General features: G+C 43.8%; 1 protein-coding gene across 3 annotated transcripts in view; it reads right to left on the bottom strand.

Annotated features, from left to right (window-relative positions):
• The window catches only part of igf2bp1 (insulin-like growth factor 2 mRNA binding protein 1), a 48,751-nt gene that overhangs the window by 5,786 nt on the left and 20,660 nt on the right, over positions 1-22,305 (bottom strand). The window contains exons 3-14 of one of the 3 annotated variants that reach the window (XM_048246298.1): positions 11,518-11,566; positions 8,199-8,250; positions 6,154-6,217; positions 5,361-5,651; positions 5,015-5,149; positions 3,389-3,511; positions 3,113-3,248; positions 2,724-2,846; positions 1,224-1,340; positions 931-1,005; positions 640-771; positions 141-254 (exon numbers count right to left, since the gene is read on the bottom strand). In XM_048246298.1, coding sequence (XP_048102255.1) covers positions 141-254; positions 640-771; positions 931-1,005; positions 1,224-1,340; positions 2,724-2,846; positions 3,113-3,248; positions 3,389-3,511; positions 5,015-5,149; positions 5,361-5,651; positions 6,154-6,217; positions 8,199-8,250; positions 11,518-11,566 — 1,411 coding nt within the window. The remainder of the gene's footprint in view (positions 1-140; positions 255-639; positions 772-930; positions 1,006-1,223; positions 1,341-2,723; positions 2,847-3,112; positions 3,249-3,388; positions 3,512-5,014; positions 5,150-5,360; positions 5,652-6,153; positions 6,218-8,198; positions 8,251-11,517; positions 11,567-22,305) is intronic. The other 2 variants (XM_048246299.1, XM_048246300.1) reach the window with 2 other exon arrangements.

Raw genomic sequence — 22,305 nt, 5'->3', positions numbered from 1 at the left:
TTTTTGTTTTCTTGTCTGGTGTCAAATACAAACAGGTACTGGCAAAGATAAAGGCACAGTTGAATGAGTACAAGACTGGAGTACGCCGTTGAAACCTGTGGCAGGAAGTAGATAAGTTGGACACAGCACTCTGGCCCTACCTGGCTTGCGTAGAAGTGGCCAATAATCTTGACGATGACCTGGTCCTGTTCGTCGGGGGTCTGTTCTCGGGGGACCACCACCTCAGCAGCAGTCAGGTTCTGGAGCTCATTTACCTGCATGGGGGAGAGAGCACCTTAATTGACACCTTTGCATCCATGTGAAAAGTATAAGGTTCTGATCAGCTTGTTTACACAATATGTAAAGAAGCTTATCAGAACCTTAGATACTTTTCATGCTGCCTCTATACAAATCAAAAATACAAAACCAGCAGACAGCAATGCCTAAGTGTTGTGGTAGCACCAACTACTTTCTGGATCATGGATAACATGTTGCCATATCTCCATGGCAAAAAACACTAAGCACTAGCAATTTCTTTCACTGCATGATTTATGCATCTGCTATAACATGATTGGTTTAGTTTGTACGTTATGCTGGTCGTCTTGCCAACCCCTCTGGCCCATAGCTCTGGCCACTAGTCCACAGTGACCAGCTCCTTACCGTCTTTCCACCCTTCCCGATGACCCTGCCTGCAGCTGCGGCCGCGACCTTGATGTGCGTCTCTAGTTTGACTTCTTCCTTGGGGCCGAAGAAGTTCTCCTCCTTCAGTTTGCCGTAGATCCTGCCCTGGGCCTAATAGTGGACAAAGGAGGGAGAGGATTATTACAAAACTATTACAGTGAGATCAAATGAAGATGAAAACTTCAAGTGAGTGTCCCAGATTAATTTTCTGTTGTGTGAGCTATTGTACCCCTCAAAAGTGTAACTGTGGTCATTAAGGATGTACGGTACCTTGAATTGAGCCTCAGGTGGTCCAGTCACGATGACCATACGCATCTTGGAGTCGGGTGTTTCCGCTGGTGCAATCTACAAGGAAAGACAGAATCCGTGTGATCAGTCAAAACATCAACAACTCTTCATAAAGTCTACAGTCACATGCATCAACTGATGTACAAAGAAAACAAAAAAAGACATGAAGTCCAACAGTCTGACAGGTCTATAATTAGATAGATAAGTATAGATAAAAGGAAAGTGCATGTTTGTCTGCGTGTGTGTACACATTATAGTCAGACGTGTTCTCGTACCTTGATGGAGGCTCCAGCAAAACGACTGAGCTGCTTGATGTGCTGGCCCTTCTTCCCGATAATAGCACCCACTGCCTGGGCTGGGATGTACACATGGACAGTCTCCTGCTCTGGAGCCTGTGAAGCCCACATGGTTAGTTAGGTGTGTTAATCACCATAGGAGGAGATGAACAACAACATCATAACATGATCATAAAGTCACCAGCTATAATGTTAACTGCCAAACTCCAGATCAATAAATAGCAAGAAAAGTGTCAATGGATTGAACATTTAGCTTGAAAGGGCTGAAAATGGACCACATCCAACCACTAGCGGTGTGCAGTGTGTTTGCCTAGAGTGTTGCACTATAGCCAGAAGTAAATCCCAGTGGCAAGCACATGCAGGTATTGTTGAAAATGAATGCAGCCAAAGCAAGGTAGTGATGCATCAGTGGCATTAAGGCACACACTAAGGTAGCAGTCCAAATTGGCATGATAACTCTTATGTTTATTCACTTGTAGAAGTGCACGTTCATATGCAGTTGTATAATGCCTTTCTGCATAATTTGTTTGACTCATGAACACTTCTGTCATGTAAGCATCATCAGGAACAAGACAGCAATACAACACTGCCTGGCCTGAGACTAGCTAATTAGATCATTCTGAGTGGCATTCTGGACTGAACACAGTAGCTGATGCTTGTTCCTGTGGCCCCTCTGTGGTCTGCTAATGACCAGCTAAATTACAGCCACGATACCCTCAGACAGTGCCATTGAAGAGCAGTAGTACTTTAAGTTTAATGCCATATCAGCATCTAATGACTATATTATGGTAAGAAAGGAAAAATAATAATTTCTAATAAATTAGAAATGAGAACAAATAGAATGGCATAGATAACACAAATGTACATATGATAAATTCCAGAACCTTATGCAATGGTGCATTATTGAAAACATATTAAAACGGAAAATAAAATCGCTGCACACACACACACTGCACGCACACTCACACACACGTGCACACACCACACACACACACACACACACACACACACACACACACACATCTGTGTAAAATGACTGCATGCTAAAACAAACTCCACCTCATCCATTAGTTGTTTAGTACCATTTTGTGCAGGGGAAGGAATCACAATCTGAGGCCAACCACATGAGTCCACATGAAGCTTTGGTAGGACTCTAACGTGTCTTAACGTGTGGATTGTATTGTATTAATTGGTTACACTAATAGTATCTACAAAAAAACTAAATATTTAGCAGCATTATAACACCAGCAACTAGACCTATGATGAAACCATATTATAAAATTGATGTCTGCTGCAGCCTGATGTGATGTGAGCCAATGACGGCAGTCCCCCACCGTCAGAACGCTCAGAAAAATCACATGGCTCCTGCTCAAGTCCAGCTTTATTTAACGGCCAATCGCCTGTCGCGCACAGCATGCGGACAGATGCAGGGAATCTGGGGGTGTGTAGGCTGACAGCCAATCCAAGGAGAGCTCTTACCCCGAACGATCCATAGGGGGCGCCAGCAGCTGGGTTTCCTGGAGGAGGAGGGGCCATGGCCGAGGAGGGAGGAAAGAGCCCGAGAGCGCCAAGGTTCAGCCCTGGAATCAGATGAGTCTGTTGCTGCAGAGAGAGACATGGGCAGAGAGGGAGAGACAGAGAGGCTCTCTTTAATTCATTATTCCTTATTATTTAATGGCGTCCAGACAGCACAAAGCACATACAATTCTGACAAAAGAAAAAAATTAAACCTAAGAACACACACACACTTCAGTCCGGTCACAGCTACACAGTCCACTATTGGGTTCACAAATGTGCAGCATAACTATGAACACACACTTCATCAAATACAAATAAAACAGCCGCTATTTTCACACACCACCACTCACGTTCATTGCGGCGATGTCATTGTCGTAGGCTTCGCGCACTTTCTTCATAATCTCCTGCTCAGCCAAACAGCAGGCCTCAATGGCGCCCTTCACTGTGATGGTCCTCTCAGGGTTGTACAGAGTCAGGTCCTGCAGCCTGGAGAGCAACAAGGGACCTGGCATTAAAACTCGGAAGGGTTGCCAGGTGGTGGCTGACCCTGAAAGGCACCCTGAGGAACTTCAGAACACACAACATAGCGTGTTTGTGAGTGAGTGTCTGAGACAGTCGACACTTACGGGGAGATGGTGATCTTGGTGTCCGTGTCCTGCTCCACCTTCTTCAGATTGCGACCCTCCTTACCGATCAGACGACCCACAAAGTTATTATGGGCCAGAATCTTTAAAGGCACCTCATCGGCACTGTAGACAGACAGACACTTTGTGATTCACTAATTCTTGCAGCTCCATACATAGCAATGCCTTTCGAGGCACAGTAACCCTGTTTTCTTCAATGCCTCATTATGTGTGTACGTGTGTGTGTGTGTGTGTGGGGGGTGCAAGGGAGGAGTGTGACCTGCATGATAAACTAGGAAACTGATCTATAAAAATGTAATGGCGTTTAGGCAGTTGTTCACGGAAAGGGGTTCCGACGTCAATTACACGAGATTAACACAGAGACATTATCCCGTTACCAATAAAGAGATCCTTTGCCAAACGATGTGTAAGCTCGTAAATGGAGTGTGCAAACAAGCTGCAAATAGAGCACACGCCCTCACACAAATGTACACTATCTGTCTAGTTTGGGAAACAACCTTTTGCAACTCACAGTCCTGCCATCTCTCATATGTTCTGCCTCAGAGCTTTAGGACACCAGTGGGGTTGCAATTTTTTCTCTTGGTAGGGATCTGGGAGTCATACTAGGCTGACACGCACGCACGCATGCACATTATTTTTTAAAAAGACAACTTCAGCTTGTCCACATTGAACCAAGACTCCCACTTCGATCTCAGTTTAAATGCACCATAGTGTTGAACTGCACTTCAATCAAACTATGACATGCAAACCTATAATACACAAAATAGACAAAAGTATTGAGACACAGGAACTTCAGTGGCATCCCGTTCTAAGTCCATAGATATTAATATGAAGTTGGGCCCTCCTTTGCAGCCGTTACAGCTTCAACACTTTTGGAAGTTCCTGTGGGTATAATGGTACCTGAATACTTCTGTCTATATAGTGTATATTTAAGCAATAAGCCCTGAGAGGCCGTAGGTTACACTGATTCTACAACAGCTAAGGGGCGTTGTTAGGCACAACGTGCTTAGCTGTTGTAGAATCAGTGTAACCTACGGCTTCGAGTGGCTTATTGCTTTTCTAAAACTGTTACTATAAATACCTGGCAAAGTTTCATAAAGTAAAGGCACAGCAACTAGAAATATAACAAGTAATTCCTAGATAATCATTCTTCCACCAAGAAATATATTTACTCTATCTGAATGGTTGCCAAGCAATGTCTAGACGCAGCTACTTTAACTTTTGTATCAAGTTATGGTAGTGCATTAATATAGAATGAAATGCGGTCAAGGTGTATGTTTATGCTGCATTTTACAACGGCATCGAATGTGATTCAGCCAATCACAATCAAGGACCGGAACGATCAGTTTTAGAATGGGATTTCTACTATTTTTACAAGTTTCTGGAAAACCACAGCTGTAAAATACACCATGCTCGCTACAGCACCCCTGAAGAGTCCAGATGTTTTCTTTAATGTTGTCTAAAGAGGCCTAGCTGCAGAATAATCCAGGAACCATCCACAATGTTCCTGTTTGTTCAGTTCAGTGCAGCTTCAGAACAGTCTTGGCTAGTTGTTGGGGGGAGCCAGGTGTGGGTGGGTGGTGTTAAGTTTGGGTGTCTAACACTCACGTCTTGGTGTCCTGCGCCTCCTTCTGCATGATGTCCAGAATCATGCGGCAGGCGGACGAGCAGCCCTCTGGGGTGGAGTGGATGCTGATCGGCTTCTCGGCTGCGCCAGCGTTCTCCTTACGGTGGACATCAATCCTGAGAGCGAGGGAGAGGGGAAGAGAGGAACAAGAAGAGAAGAGAATGAAAGGGAAGAAGAGAGGCAGAGGGAAAAAAAGGGACAAAAAAGAGAAAGTCGAGCGGACAAGAGAAGAGAAGATGGCATGTGAGAATAAACACCACACCAAACCGAAGTGATGAATGACAGCAGAATGTGTGGATTTGAAGCAGCCTTCCCCTGGGCACTCACTTGCTCTGCGTCTGCTTGGTGATGTTGCGGATGGTGGCGCCCTCTTTCCCGATGATGGCGCCCACGTACTGGGTGGGCACCAGCAGGCGCAGGGGGATGTCCGTGTGCTGGTGCTTAATGGGGATGCCCGACCCCGGGGAGCCCTGGCGGGGACCACCCCTGGAGCCGTACCCGGAATGACGGCCGTTGTCAGGGCCACGCTGTCCATCAGCTTCGGAGGTCTCGTCTGGGATGTAGGAGACGCGAAGGGCATTGTTCTCAAACTGGTATCCGTTCAGCTTCTGAATGGCTCTAAAGACAGGGAAGGATTTCAAAAAGGGAAAGATTTTAAAGACCGTTGCCTTTACTTTAGAGCAGAGCTCCAAAATGTCACGGAAGGCAATAATCAAATGAATGGTCTCCATTTACAGCACAATGTTTCACAAGTGGAATTTGATATCACACATTACAAATAATTGAAATGAGTGTTACACAAACAGTGTTTCCTGCTCAGTCAGCAAAATACAACTTCAGTATTAATGACTAATATCAGACAGTAGAGTGCACATTTTCAGGGAAACCTTACTAACCAAAAGCGCTAAACACCGGACCACAAATTTTATTAGTTGCAGTACTGGTTCATATACACTAGATGTCAGAGTTGAGACGCAGAACAAAATAAAAATAATACGAGCGCTTTTAGAAAGGTGCGCTCCAAAAGCGAAAGTCAGAGAGAGAAAGAGAAAAGAAAGAAAGAAAGAGAGGATAGAGAGAGAACAATTTCAGAACTTTAAAGTAATGGAGGGATACATACTGTCTGGCCTGTTCCCGAGTTGCATATGTGACGTTCACCACAGCAGTCTCACTTTCTGTGTTCACTAAGAAAGAAGGAAGGAAAGAAAGAAAGAAAGAAAGAAAGAAAGAAAGAAAGAGAGAAAGCAGGTGATGGAAAGAAAAAGAGAAAAAAAAAGAGAAAGAAAGAGAGATGCTTCATTAACATACAAATATTGCCATTTCCAAAACCGCACACAATTCCAAAAGGGAGAATCCTTTCCTTCTCTTCTCCCTTTCTGCCGGTCTTAAGCCAATTCTAGATGCAGCCTCCATGTCAGACTGTGACAGTTGTGCAACAACACAGGATTGACCAACATAATAATGGCAGACGTTGTCTGATCTCTTGCGTAATCGTGCAGATAAAAACGTCAAACATACTGATAAAGAAAACATTAATCATGGAGAAAAATACCATGCAAGATTATAACCAAGATTAAAATACATAGAGGCAGTTTCATTAAATCAAAAGCCACTTTTTCATAAATAAAGCACCTCTAGCAAATACACAAACACATATGAGCGGTTATAAAGCAGGGTCAACACTGAGCCGATTACCCTCCCACTCTCTGACACTTCTCTGACCAGAGGGCCACTTATGACAGCTTAGAAAAGGTGGATAATGGCTAGAGGTCAATAAATTCTCTCTCAGGCAGGTCACAGGTTTCTCCTACACTTGCATGTATTGGGTGTCTGTAGATGCCACCTGCTCTGCCGTGCAGTCTTCTCAATAAGTGTGTTTATCGTCATCCCATTTGGACAGGCGACCTTGAACATGGTGGGTCGCTCGGCCAAGAGAACCATGAAAAACATAAAACCAATTTTGTGCATGTGTGCTATATTAGAGCACCATTTGTTGCAGCAACATCAAAAATACAAGAAAGGTAACTTGCTCAATTTTTGGCATTTCATTTGGTGGTGTGTTCAAAGCCTTGAAGATCGATTTGATTTGTATCCAGTCTGAAAGAATATTGTACATCAAGGTAGAACAGAAGACCTGATAGAGATGGCAGGCTTCTGTAGAACCTCCAATGCCCACCAGTGTAATACCAAACATGTCCTGCTGACTAAATGGAAGCCACTGGTGGAAGAGGAAGAGAATGCCATGAGAGTAATGCCATCATGAAGAGGAGCTGAGGTGAGGCGAGTTAACGCTGTAGCTCTGGCCCCCTGTAATGAGCTTATAGCATTCCAGATTGACCCGCATGCAAATGGCAGGACGAATCCGCAAGGACAGGTGGACAGAATGAGATGGAAATCCCTCCCCAGTCACCCCTGGTGTAGAGTGCAGCCGCTCCGCTCCCCACCCTGACCCTCAGGCACAGGAGAAGCCAAAGTCAAAATATCTGCTTGAAAATCACACAACGGACAGTTCACTGGGACTGTTGAATAATTATATAGTCGAAACATTAGACTTGGTTTGTTTGAAACTACATAGATATTTCTAACTAGAATCAACATTTAAATCCTAATAATGTTTATGGTGAAACACAAAAAAAAGCCAATGGTCATTTTTCCCCAGTGGACAGACAACATGCGGTGTACCGCTGGCCACTTGGCTTGGAATAAATCCTAGCTTCTGACCAAAAACAAGCAGAGAGGAAGCAAGCATATTGAAAATATCCATTTTGCAAACCACAGACACACGCTCTTCTACATCAACCTGACAGACACGAGCCTATTTTCAGTTACTGCTCAAAAAAATTGGGAAACCAACCCATTTAACTCAGCTACATGTTGGGCTGCTAGCCATCTTCTTGTGCTGCTCAGTCGCAGACTTAACTGTAAGTGGTTGGGCTATAGCCCAGAGCTTGCCCAGTGTACTCCTCCATGCGTTTCAAGCCACTACTGAATTGAACAGCTAACAGATAAAGGTTATCCCTGGTCGCTTCTCTCAAGCAGCCAGTGCTTCGCTACAGCATTGCCGACGGATGGGGGTTTTTAGGGGAAGACAATCTAAAGTGGGCCATCTTCATGCGTTTGCAAGTGTGTGAGTGGAGAGTTAGCGTCCGCACTGTGAGGTCGTACCTTGTTCACAGTTCTCCACGGTTCCGTACTGAGCCAGCAGACCATCCAGCACCTGTGACAGAAAAAGAGAAGAAAGAGAGAAAGGAGCGTAGAGGGAAAGGTGAGAGGAGGAGGGAGAGAAAGAGAGAGAACAGAAAGAAGAGAAAGACTTTTAAATGGTCCATGCAAGGATTTATTAGCACCTACAAAGCTTTCACAGTCTTGCCTGAGTCATTCTCCTTTTGCCTGCTTCCTGACACTGGGCTCCATAATGGCACAGGACCTAGTCGAAGGTGACCTTACAAATACGAGTGACCAATGACTGTTTAAACTTGAAATTGTGTGTGTGTCTTTGTCTTTCATTCACAGACACACACACAGACACACACACACACACACAAGCATCAATTATGTGTGTCCAAGGAAACTATGAAAAGCTTCCTGTGCAGCAGTAAGAACATGGTCAATTTAAAAATAAAAATAAAAAAATGAACTGAATGTCACTAATCCCCCAGGGACTGCTGAAGTATTCATCTCATGCCATCGTTCATTCTGATCTTTACAGAATTGGAGGGCTACCATTCACTCAAATATGGACAGAGGCTGTTATATCGAGACTTAAAAGATGTCCAGAGCCCTACCTCAGAAACACATCCTCAAACCTGATGAACTTGAGTAGTACTCCAAATTTACTCAAAAGTTCCAAATACCTCCCTGAAATCTTATTCTCCACTCCAAACCTTACTCAATTAGCCTGTCTAGTTTCCTTTACTGGTGTAATAGGCCAAATAGGGAATGTTTTTAAGCAAGCAGATGCATTGCAGCTATTTTGTTCCTACGGGGGCTTTGAAGAACCATACAGATTCAGAGAAAACAGCAAAACTCTGGTTGTGGCTCCTCGGGTTTATCAGGTAGCAGATTGAAATCAGTCGCAAAATGAACAAATGGCAAATCACTGAATGACACACTGGCATTACACCACAAATGAATGAATGTAATTAGTCCTTATTAAATTAGTTTTGACTGGAATATCATCAGTGAGCAAATGGAGCTTGTTTGTATTTAGCAGTGTCACAAGTGCTTTTGGTGTAGCCTGTGATATCAACAGCTTAATTCGTGGCACGTTGTTCCCAATCAAGCATAATATCAGTGATGAGCAGCAAATTATAAAGGCTCTCAGGATTTCCTGCAGCACCAGACATATCTGGGATGAGGGTTAGCAGAGTGTTTGGTGGGCCGGCAGACAAGCTAGGTCTCTAGATACCAGCTACAGTTCAGAACTTGGCCAGTGCTGGTGGAGGTCTGTCTGCTTTGTCAGGTGTTCGTCAAGTTGGCTTCAATCGAGAAAGTGGAGTGTTACAGGAAAGCTACACTGGGCACGTAACTGAAGTGATTCTTCCGTGGAGCATCTGTCATTATAATCAATGGAACCGATTACACCAGACATGATGGGGGTGTGTAGATTTGAAAAAAATACAGCAGTCCAACAGTATTTTTAGGATCTGCAAACTGAGCGCTTCATTTCAGTGTCAGTTCTGCTGTTCCCCTCAATGTCATGTGTGCAAGAGGCATCACAAGAGGGGAACAAGAAGAAATTCAGTGATAACTATATAACTCCCAATCAACCGGTACCAGATGTGGGGGTTCACCACCTGAGGCTGTTTCCTGCTGACCTTCTGTCATGCACAGGCACTAGAGGCTAGGGAGTGGCGACAACCTCAAGTTCAGTCTCCCGTCTAGAATGATTTATTCCAACCAAATATACTGCAGCTGCTTGCGACCTGACAGGGTTATTAACAGGCAGGTATAGCATTGGGAAACGTATGTCCCACCTGGGAAAACACAGACAACAGTCTGCTAGCCTTGTGACGGAACACACATCATGAGTGACAGACAAACTGTAACTCACTCTTTATTCTTGAGTTCATGTCCAGGGCTTCCCCTTTCATCTCCTCAGGGGTACAATCTGTCTGATGAGCTTGAAGAGTTCCAAGCTCAAACACAATATCACTGCAAGGTCACAGTATGTTGTGGGGGTTACATTTGGGCAGTATGCTTATAAGTGTGCTATGACTCCTTTAAATGGGTGTTTCAGCCTTTTTTTATAGCCAGACCCAACTCCCAGCAAAGATCACTTTGCTCCAACATATATTCAAGGAGTTAGTAGAAAAAAACATCCCTGTGATCCTACCGGCAAACCCAGCGTACCCAAAAGAAACCTTGATTAGGAGTTAGGGACCTTAGTGTTAAATGAATTCATTTATGCTTCGGTAGGTCTCTCAACGGACTGACTGCCTGTGCGTCTTCATCGCTCACCTGCCTGCTCTGGAGCCCTGAGTGCTAACTGACTTTACATGCTGGTGGTGTCCAAAACCAGAATGTACCAGCCATTCTGCAAGCTCCTTCTACTGTACTGTACCAGTGTGCGTGAGGGGGCAGTGCAGGGGTGCCGTCGCCCCCGTGTGGCAGGCAGGAGAAGGGCAAGCGGTAGATCAGGGAGTCCTGTCTGGCTGGATAGGACACGGCGGTCCCGCCCACTGGAGCTGCCAGGGCCTGTAACCGGCAATGTGGCCAGTGCCACGCCCCGCTCAGACACATACACGCGGGCACACACACACACACACACACACACTCTTGCACATACACACCCCCATGATGCAGAAATGCCAACTTCACTGAAAAAGATGGCTTTACATATTTATTTATTTTGAAGGATGGTGTTGGTGCCACTTAAAAAAAAATACTTCTCAGTAATTCACAACCAAATTTTTTTTTGGCTGATCAAACTTTCTAAACCGTTTTCTGATACTCTTTTTATTAACCTGTTCCTTATTCCCTGCAGTAAAGAAAAAGTTGTCTGTGATGTCACAAGTAAATCAGATTTGATCAGGACAGTTGCTAAATGCCACAGCTGCTGATTCCAGATCAGCTCCCTGGTCCAGATCAGATCAAGATCTACTAAAGCGGTTCCAGATCTAACCAATAGTTGCATAATGTTAATTAAATTACAACTGCCAAGTATGTTAAGGTCACTGTGACTGAGGTTGAGGGCTGAGCTACACCAGGCACGTAACTGAAGCATTCCGTTCGCGACACGTAAAATCCATTTTAGGTGAATGGTCTATTTTTTTCAAACGTACATGCCGCCATCACGTCTGGTGTAGCTACTTCCATTGATTATAGTGGAAGCTACTTGTTGCAGCAGACGCTACGCAAACGGAACGCATCAGTTACATGCCTGGTGTAGCTCAGCCCCGACTCTAATCAAGGTTTTGGATAGACATGGTGTGAAGACAAGAGAGCTGGGCTGATCCGCACAGGGGGTGGAGACGTTACTTACCTCCCACTGTAAGTGTGGTGGAATGTTGCGGATTTGGAGTTTCCTGGTCCTGAAATGAGAGAGAGAGAGATGGAGGAATTAGAGAAACATCTTTGTATACACATACACACACCTTTACAGCACAGACATCAAGGCTTTTCGGAGTTGGCCACCAGCCCAAAACGTATATAGAGTATGTAAGAGGGCAGCCTACAAATAGACGAAGTCAAATGTTTCAGCAGTGTTCTATATGGCTGAACAGGAACATCCCTATGCGGAACATAAAGACAACAGCTGACACCAGGCTAGGTATTGCATTATACCAGGGATTAAAATAGTAAGCAGTTTATAGTTTATTCAAAAGGTAATATTTTAATTAGATAAGGACTTCAAAAAAGTCAAAGTCTATGGAAACAAACTGTCTGTGGACATATTTAAATTATTTAAATTAATGTTTACAAATGCTGAAACTCTGCATGTCTGAAACATGTATTCACACACACATATTTGAATTCTGAAGCTTCAGACAAATATTTATGTCCAGACCAGGCCAAGAAAGCACTGTTCCAGGAACTAGCACCACTGTCAGTATCCAGTTACGGCAGCAAACCACTGGAAAGTCAGACAAAACATTGTTCATACTTCCTCTTTAAACGCTAATTCAACAAAGCTTTAAAAAAGGACATCAGGCTCGTTCACTAATGAGCCTTGGCACACAGTGCCACAGACGAGGTGGGACCCGCCACACAAACTGCCCAGCGAGAGATGTGAGCACTCTGGTGGAACGTACCGGAAGGAGCTAGCGCTTCCCACTAGAACTGCAAGTGTGCACATCCTACAGCCTGTTGCTAACGCAAACCCGAGGGTGTGTGTGTGTGTGTGTGTGTGTGTGTGTGTGTGTGTGTGGGCGGAGGAGGGTATATTGAATGGGTATATTGAAACTGGACACTGACGACTGCTGTAGCACTGTGCCAGCTGTCCTGGATCCCATCCCATGGGCGGAGAGAGAGAGAGAGAGAGAGAGAGAGAGAGAGAGAGAGAGAGAGAGAGAGAGATTTTGAAAGAAAGAGAGAATATAAGTGCGTGTGATAGAGAAAGAATATAAAGTGTGTCCAAAACAGGTGGTGAAGGTAGAGTACGTAGTTTTTGTATAAAAAGTACAACAAAAAAAACTATTACAAGTCACTGGCAACAGTAACAAAACAAGTTCAATTCTATTTACATTTTGATTAACATTTACTCTCACACACATACACAGACACACACCTCCAAACATGTTTATATAACAGATAATCTATAACACATAAATGTGTTCCCAATGAATGAATTAAGCAATAAGCCCCGAGAGGCCGTAGGTTACACTGATTCTACAACAGCTAAGGGCCGTTGTTAGGCACAACGTGCTAGCGGAGTTCCTAAAACGCTAGAAATATAAAGAGTAATTCCTAGATAATCATTCTTCCGCCAAGAAATACATTTCATCTATCTGAATGGTTGCCAAGCAACGTCGAGTCGCAGCTACTTTAACTTTTGTATCAAGTTATGGTAGCGCAGTAATATAGAACGAAATGCGGTCAAGGTGTATGTTTGTGCTGGATTTTACAACAGCATCGAACGCAATTCAGCCAATCACAATCAAGGACCGGAACTATCAGGAATGTAGTTTTAGCTTTACTGGTTATTCTATAGATACACTGGGTTCCTCAGACTCATTGATCAAATTCATATCTAAGCAGACAAAACAAAATTGTCCACCTGCCTGGCTCACAAGAGCTAGAATGACAGAGACTCAAGAGAAACACTGAGAACTGACTGAGGAATAGGACTGGATGGTGGCCTGTGCAACTCCCTGGTGCCTTTAGAGGGCGCTCTTGAGAGAGAGAGCGAGGGAGGGCGAGTACGAGCTGAGCGAGTGGGGCATGTGCACAGCTCCATCCAGGAAGTTGGTGGCTGCAGGCTGCTCATGGGAGGGGCCTCGGAGGGCCGCCTCCATTCCACTCTACTCCGATGGCTGGGAAATGGGTCAAAGGTCAGCGCCTATAGCCACCAACCCATAACCATGGCAACCTCTGACCCCTATGTGGCCACACCCATTGCTCTAGCTCTTTTCCCCTCCCCAGCCCCCTCTGCTGCTCCTCCACTCCCCCTCTCTTCCTTTTCTCAGCATGTCAAAGGGAAGCGCAGCAGCCAATCAGATTGGCCAATGTCACAGACCACCACCAAAGCGTCTCACGGCGACGGAGACTGCTTCCAGGAGCACGGCCTCGACCCGAACACGCACACACACCCACCCACAAAAAAAAAAAGACAGACTACTAAAACAGCCCCCGTGGAATCACCTCCACCACAACTTCTGTGGCACAAAATGGCGGACATTTTGAGCTGCCGCTCTGCGGCTCCACGCAGGTCAGACCTCCCTAAAATGGTGGTTGGATTAAGCTGAACGCCGCCGCCCACAGCTGGGGGCAGGAATGCCAGTGGGGTGAAAAGGTTGTGGTCAGGGTGACAGGAGCAATCACACAGATGCGTTACGGAGCAGTTAGTCATCGTCCAAAGGGATCGAAGACAGAGGTTGTCAACTAAGATGTGCATTTTTGAGTGTTTTTTTTGTCCCTCTGAGAACATGCATACATACATATACAGTTATCTTATTGTACACACATACACACACACACACACTCTCTCTCCCTCCCTCTTATTCCACATACATACAATCCTCTTGTTGTCCCACTAGTCATCTGTGGCCCTTACCTCCGACTTGCTCCCATCCGTTTGGTCCTGGGGCCACACACACACACACTCTTTTTAAACAGCCCCCCCCACGAGCCAGGACCTTCAAGCATCAACCCCAACCCCCCACCCTCGACCTTTGAACTTGTATAATAATAATAACACGCTGACCTCTCATTGGCTAAGACGATGCAAGGCCTGTTGGGTATGGAGGTGGTGAGAGCTAAGATGGAGGGTTCTGATGGGAATGACACCGTTGCAACCCCCTTTTGTTTGTGGCTTTTTGTCTGTTGTGTCTTTTAGAGGGTTGCAGGAATGGGTGGTTGGTGGGAGCTACGAGATGGGGTGATTAGGTCGTAGAGTGGGATGGCGTAGGCTGTGTGTGTGGCGCGGGGAGTGTATGGGGGTTAAGGCTAGAATTATCCACACCCTCGCCATCATCTCATCCCACAAAACTGGTGTGGAGATCAGAACCTCAAAACACGTGAAGCACACACTACAGAACAGCCAACCGTCTGAACTGAGACTGAGGAAAGAAGAGCAGATAACCAAGAGGGAACGAAGAGACCAAATGTGGAGGAAAAAAAATGAACAAGACTGTGTGGAGAAGAGTAAAGAAGCAGAAGTAAAGATGAAAAAACAAGACAGGGGGCGAACCTTTAGCCACAGGTCAAAGGTTAGGATTTTTTCAACAAACCCTGGATGGGAGGGGTCTGCTCAGAGGGGTGTGTGGTGTGTGTGTGTGTGTGTGTGTGTGTGTGTGTGTGTGTGTGTGTGTGTGTGTGTGTGTGTGTGTGTGTGTGTGTGTGTGTGTTAAGGGGGGGGGGGTCGGTTATACTACTATGTAAAGAGTGGTGGGGGAAGGGTCACACTGGTATCAACATTTCAAAAGGTTACCTTTATCTGAATGGTGCATTCACTTACAAAAGGCAACATTGATTGGGCAGCACAGAGGAGAGTGGCTCTCCATGAAGGAGTGAGTAGTTAGATTGGAGAGAGCAAGAAACAGAGGGAGAGGAAAAAAGCAGAGAGTAAAGGGTAAAGGTGGAAAAGGGGATGAGTATAACAAGTGAGGGGGGTGGGGAAGGGTTTCTCAAACCGGTGGTCAGACTGAGACAACCCCACATTCCATCTTCAACAAAGTTAAATAGAGCAGCTTACACACACACTCAGGGAAGGGGGATGTTACTTGGGTCTTCACCTAAGTGGGAGATGGAGTTGTATTCTCCATAAAGAGTAAAGTAAATTATGTACTTATTTCCGGAATTGAAAGTCACTTCCTGGACTCGTCTGAGGTCTCTAAATGACTTAACCCCTACTGGAGAGTGGGAAGAGGGGGCACCTGTCATTCAGCATGAGAAAGGATGTTGATGGTGCACTGCACCCCACTGGCATACCTCTGTTGCATGATGGGATAGAGTCAGCAGGATAGGAGGACTCCACTGAGCCCAGTAGAGAGACCAAATCAGGGGCATTCCAGTTAAACATACACATTAGGACTAAGGTCCCTGGAGAACACACACACACACACACACACACTTAACTAAAGTACAACAACTGACTGATAGAGAGTATATTTTTCCAAAAACACACTCTAAAAGAAACAAAAACCTACTGATGGTAATTTTGATACCATAGATTTAATAGAGACCCAGTCAGACCAATAGTATGAAAAATCAGGAACAGAGTTTATTTACAATGATGCGCATCAAGGGAGAGACAGCATGACTTCACCTAAAGATCCATCAGCTGCTCTAACTAGACAAGGAAATAGTTAGGGTTTAAGTATCCTTCCAAGCTGACCGGAGATGGCGATGGTCATCCCATCTCACGTGGACTACACTGAATCAGACTCTGATTAGTGGCAACCTGGCAATCCGGAGCAGATAGCTACTGACGCAGCCATGCAGAACAGTGAAACACTGCAAAGACATAATATTCCTGCTTATCTCTAAATACAGTCACACACAGATATACACAGGGACAGTACAGATATCATACAGTCATTACATAGAATCCTACTTTTAGTATCATAGTGACCCACTAATGAGAAATGCAGAACATTAAACCACATATTGGAATATTGGACATAATGTTTAATTCCACTTTCTCTCACTACCCAGCCAGAGGTATGTCCACCTACGGCAACCAGTTTTGAGCATAACTTGTTTGGACAGCAGCATATCTGCCCAAAAAGCTCAATCATAGTCCGTCCTTATCAACCAACCAACCAACCAAATAACTAAATAAATAAAGCAATAAGCCCGAGAGGCCATATGTTACACTGATTCTACAACCCCAAAACAGAAAAAGTTGGGACGTTGTGTAAAATGCAAATAAAAACAGAATGTGATAATATACAAGTCTCGTAAACCCATATTTAGCAACATAAACATATAAACGTATCAAATGTTGAAAATTAAAATTTGGACTATTTCATGGAAAGTATATGTTAATTTTGAATTTGATGCCAGCAACATGTTTCAAAAAAAGTTGGGATGGGAGCATGTTTACCACTGTGCTGTATCACTTCTTCATTTAACACAATTATGTAAATGTTTAGGAACTGAGGAGACCATTTGCTACAGTTTTGATAATGAAATGTTGTCCCATTACTCCCCGATACAGGATTTCAGTTGCTCAACAGTATGGGGTATTCTTAGTCATGCTTTTCATTTCATCATGCACCTAATTTGACAAATCAGGACTGCAGACAGGCCATCTTAGCACCTGGACTCTTCCTCTATGGAGAAATACTATTTAAATATATGCAGAAATAATTTTGGCATTGTTTTCCAGAAATATTCAAGGTCGTCTCTGGAAAAGTTGTACAACAGCTAAGGGGCGTTGTTAGGCACGACGTGCTAGCGGAGTGCCTAAAATCCCCCTTAGCTGTTGTAGAATCAGTGTAACCGACGGACTCGAGTGGCTTATTGCTTTTCTAAAACTGTTACTATAAATACCTGGCAAAGTTTCATAAAGTAAAGGCACAGCAACTAGAAATATAACGAGTTATTCCTAGATAATCATTCTTCCGCCAAGAAATATATTTCCTCTATCTGAATGGTTGCCAAGCATCGTCGAGACGCAGCTACTTTAACTTTTGTATGAAGTTATGGTAGCGCTGTAATATAGAACGAAATGCGGTCAAGGTATGTTTATACTGCATTTTACAACGGCATCGAACGGGATTCAGCCAATCAATCAAGGATCGGAACTATCAGATTTAGAATAAATAATAAAAACTTGACATGTTTGACAAGCTGCTTTACATTGTAAATTGTGAAAGTAGAGTTTCAGATGTGCTGACTAACAACCACAAGGGAGAAGAGATCTCTACAAAAAATGTATTCAGAAAATAGCATATTGCTAGACTCAGTGTATTTTTGCAGTGTTGGGACATTGTGTTTGCAAAATCCTCAAAGAGCAAGAGAAAGTGAGACCACATAGGAGCTTTGCGTCGGCATTAGGGGCCTCAAACGGTTAAACTGAGTGGAGTGTGTGCTCTTGTGCCGAAACACACACACACACACACACACACACACACACACACAGTAGCCTTCGCAGTACCCCGAATTAACCATGTGAGGCCCAGAGCTGGGGTGAAAGGTCAAACAGGAAATGGAGTCGCAGGAAGTGCCAGTGGCCAGTGGCCTGTCTTCCCCCTCACCCTCTATCCTGAGGAACTTCCTGTCTCATTTACATCCCCCGTCTACTCAGCCAATCACACTGCGGCAGCATTGAAGAGTGGGGGTGGCGCGTTTAACATGGAGGGAAAGAGGAAGAGAAAGAAAACAATAGAGCTTCCAAGACAGCAAATCTCTCTCTCTCTCTCTCTCTCTCTCTCTCTCTCTCTCTCTCTCTCTCTCTCTCTCTCTCTCTCTCTCTCTCTCTCTCCAATGCGCCCCTCCCCGATTTCTCCCCTTGAACCCCCCCTCCCCTCCACACACACACACACACACGTATATTCACTCACTCCCAGCTTCCGCTCACTTGCCTGAGGAGAGAGATGAGGAAAAAAAAGAGAGAAAGAAAAAAACAGAGGACTAGTATTAGACAGAAGGTCTGGGTACAACAGATCTGGCTGATTAGGAGCTCCTATGCACGGCAATAGGAGAAGGGGGTTAACCGTAGACTGGCCTATTCAAGATGGCGTCACATCAACACACCCACCCACCCACACCCACACACACACACACACACACACAGTTTGCATTGCTAACAGCCTCGGGAAACATACTGCACATGGGTTGGGTGACTGAGATCTCCTCCCCATAACGTATCCAAGACTGCCATGCGAGTCTTCCAGTAACAAAACTACTTCACAGGGAACTTCAGAAACAAAAATTCTGCTGCCCACAATGCAACAGTTAATATCTGAAATGAGGGTTTCGTGGCTGTTATAGAAAAATAACTTTAAATAATACTGGGTTAACAGTTAGTCACACAGATACACACACAGAACAGTTAATCATTTAAATGAATGCACCAAACTAGAAAAATAAAAATACAGTACGGTGAATTGCAGCAGCTGGAGGTTAAGTTTGATTAAACGATTAAAGCTACTTTAATGAAAAACCTCTAACAAACTTCACAGAGATTAAAACAAGTTCTGAGATCTATGATTAATTTGAAACGCACTAAATGCTGAATTATTTAGGAAGCTGAATAGGTTTGAATACATCATATGTGTTGATTAAAAGGCTAAAATAAGCTATTTTTTTCGAAGTGTCAAGTGACAAGATAAAGACATATGACTGCAGCTTTCACAGCTGTACATAATACTATTCTTTTTTTGAAGACAATCAGATGATGCCTTGAAAACTGTCACATCACACAATCACGCTGTAATTAATCAAGCGCAATCCAGCTTTTCAATAAAATCTTTATGATGCCACCTTAAGACATCTTATTTACATGAATTTATATGTGAGCATCTGCATTGTTTTTGTCTTTTTTATGTACTGCAGTGTTTAGTGAAATCTCGAAAAGCAGTATTAACACAAAAAAATTATTTCATTATTCAATATGACATTATTCAATATGAATAGTGAATAACCTAAACACATGGCCAAACTTTCTCTGAAATACAATTGGTAAGACCCTTCTGACCAACACATAGCTGTCTTTCAGCACACATTACTGCATGCTATGCTAATCAGTCACATCAGATACCCACAGGGAGAGAGAAAACAGTTCCTTGTGGTCCAGATAGATAGATAGATAGATAGATAGATAGCACTTTATTCATCCCAGGAGGGAGATTCTAAATGTCCAGTAGCTTACAAAAACACAACAACATAACACTTCCACTCATCTGCATTCATACAAAGGTATAAAAATAGACATGGGATTGATAAATATATTAAGTGCATAAATAGAGATTTAAAATTAACTTAAAATTGTCCATCTCACAGCATAGGCCAGTCGGGTTGCTGAGGCAAATATAGTTGGTGTATGTTTATATGTGTGATAGACAGAGTAGGGCATGCACCGATCCACCAGTTGTGAATTCATAAACTTTGTGCCTCACTGGCAGAGGATGGGATCATTATTTTGCGTATGGCAACATTAGGCTTGACATGCCTTTCCTAATTTATAAAACAATTTATATATTTTTTTTACTGAATCATTTATAAAAATGGAATCAACGTATTCCTAGCAGAGAGAATGACCCCCCACCACCACCATTACGATTCTGTTCAGTGCTCCTCACAGTACCTGGGAAACACTAGCTGCAATGCTGTGCACCTAAAAAACACCACTGGCATTCCATATCATCCTTCAGCAAAACGCCTTAATGCCACACAACTTCAAAACATCTCTGTTTACCAATAGAGGCCCTCTATGGCACCTTTTTTTTCTACAAGTTTCTGCCATGTGTGTTCACCTCTAGAATTGTTTCCTATGGGTCTTCACTTCGACATGACAGCGGTAATGGGTCACCGTCCATTATGTCGGAGACAGTGATGTGCACATTAGACATGTGCCACTGAAAAGACTTACACACCAGGATGTATTTTCACTCATTTTATGTTCTTAAACCAAAGTAGGCCATCATGCATACAAATAATTTCTCACATCCTGTGGTAAATTACTGATGAATATTTTCTCATATCAGTAAACGGCAACAAGAAACCCACCATAATAGCCGTAATATCAAAAATCTCACACATTTGTATGATGTTTGATGAAGCTTCAGAAAACAAAATCCACAGGTTAATTTGAGATTTATTTTAAATCACACAGATGGTGGGAATGACCGTACAATTCTGTAGCACTCACGACTTCAGGGGTGCAACCTTACAACCCATTTTTCAAGACTAGGTCACAAATTAAAACCACGTGATAACTTTTCCGGAAGCCAAGACAAATTTCATGACTAGTTATGAAACTCACCGATGATTTCATAGGCCTATAACACAATATATTAGTCAACACTTGGTCTGCTTGCGTCATTAAAACTGATAAACAGACACTAATGAATTTTTTAAAAATGTTATTTTAATTGTTTATTTTCTGCAAGTTCAAAACAAGCTATGTATGGCAATAACAATTAAAAGGGGCTAAATTAACAAAATTGTTTTTAAAAGAGTTTTAAGTTCTATTTTTAGACCCAATAAACACAGGGGCACTTCAACAGGGCACTTGCTGTGCAAAAACAATTCTCCTTCTGCCCATAACTGGGACTACTGAAGCCTTTTGGCTGTTGGTCACGGCTAACAAAAGGAAGCTAGTCTCCCTCTCGGTGAAACCATTCCGTTCCGGGGCTAAAAAAAGCCCACAGACAGTGAGAAAGCGTCCGCAGCGGCAGCGGCAGCACAAGCCCTGCAGGTCAGCTGCCCGCCCGGCATAGGGATGGCCGCCAGGACAGAGGGTGGGGCTGGGGTGGGTGAAGGGGGACATTCCCTTTACCAATACCCCCCACTCTACCCCCCCTCCTCTTCCTCCTTCTCGCTCATTCCTTCTCTCCCTCTGGCCTGCTCGGTCTCCGTTACTGGGGCCCATGGTTGGAAGTTCTAAGCTACTTAAAGCTTATGTGAAGGTCCCACTGAACCAGCCTCATGGCCAGCGCACACGGGAAGACGCAGAGAGCTGCAGTTTGTTTTAAGCCAGTGCATCAGTGTCTAGCTCAAAACTCAGGGGTTGCAGGAGACCGACACACACACACACACACACACACACACTTGTCGATGAGATACAGACACATGGAGGAACCCCTTTGAGCCGTTTTGGCTGTGACTCAAGGCATCCAGACAGACACACCCAACAGTGATGAGTGAAGTAAAAACAGAGGACCATGGAGTGAAGGAGAAGGAGCTGACCAGACTCTGAAGTGCCACTGTGCACAAGAAAGTCTAGCACCACACAGAAGCCTTTTCAAAATATTTTTAGCTGTGGTCTTGTGTATGTTTTTGAGTTTAATAACTGAATAAATGCCTAAAAACCTATTACATTAAATAATCATTAATTTAATGATTCATCTCTGAAGTTCTGTTCAAATCAAAGGTTTAAATTTATTCATATTTTGTGCACATAGATTAAAAGCCTATACCGATCAATAAAGCCTTTATATGTACATTATCAAAATATCTGTAACACTATAAATAAGCCACGTTAATGCTTCAGGAGCGTATATATTTGCTAAATATGTTGTAAATAAAAAAAGAAGCAGACTACACCTTGAAGTTAGCCTTTTTCTGTGTGCATACTGAAGATGATCTAAATGGTTACCAAGAGAGGTAATGAAGAAGAGTTTGAATGGTCGACAGACAGACAGAGTGAGTGAGTGAGTGAGTGAGTGAGTGAGTGAGTGAGTGAGTGAGTGAGTGAAAGAGAGAAAGAGAGAGTGCAAAAGAAAGTAATCAGTGACTGACACCACATGCTGTGCAGGACAACTATATAAGCTGTAAGTACTGGCGAAAAGTGAGGGTAAATATTTAATGGAAGCTATCTAGGCACCAGCGAGCATAAAAATCAGAATGAATATTTAATTGTTGGTGCACAAGTGCAAAGGCATTGGCAGATCATAACACTCAGTCTCCTCCTCCTCGGACAGAGTCCCCGTGCTAGAGGGGG

The sequence above is a fragment of the Alosa alosa genome, chromosome 6, assembly GCF_017589495.1.
Source record: "Alosa alosa isolate M-15738 ecotype Scorff River chromosome 6, AALO_Geno_1.1, whole genome shotgun sequence".
Classification (NCBI taxonomy): domain Eukaryota; kingdom Metazoa; phylum Chordata; class Actinopteri; order Clupeiformes; family Clupeidae; genus Alosa; species Alosa alosa.
Note: the sequence above shows the minus strand (reverse complement) of the source record. Positions and strands in the feature narration are given on the sequence as shown.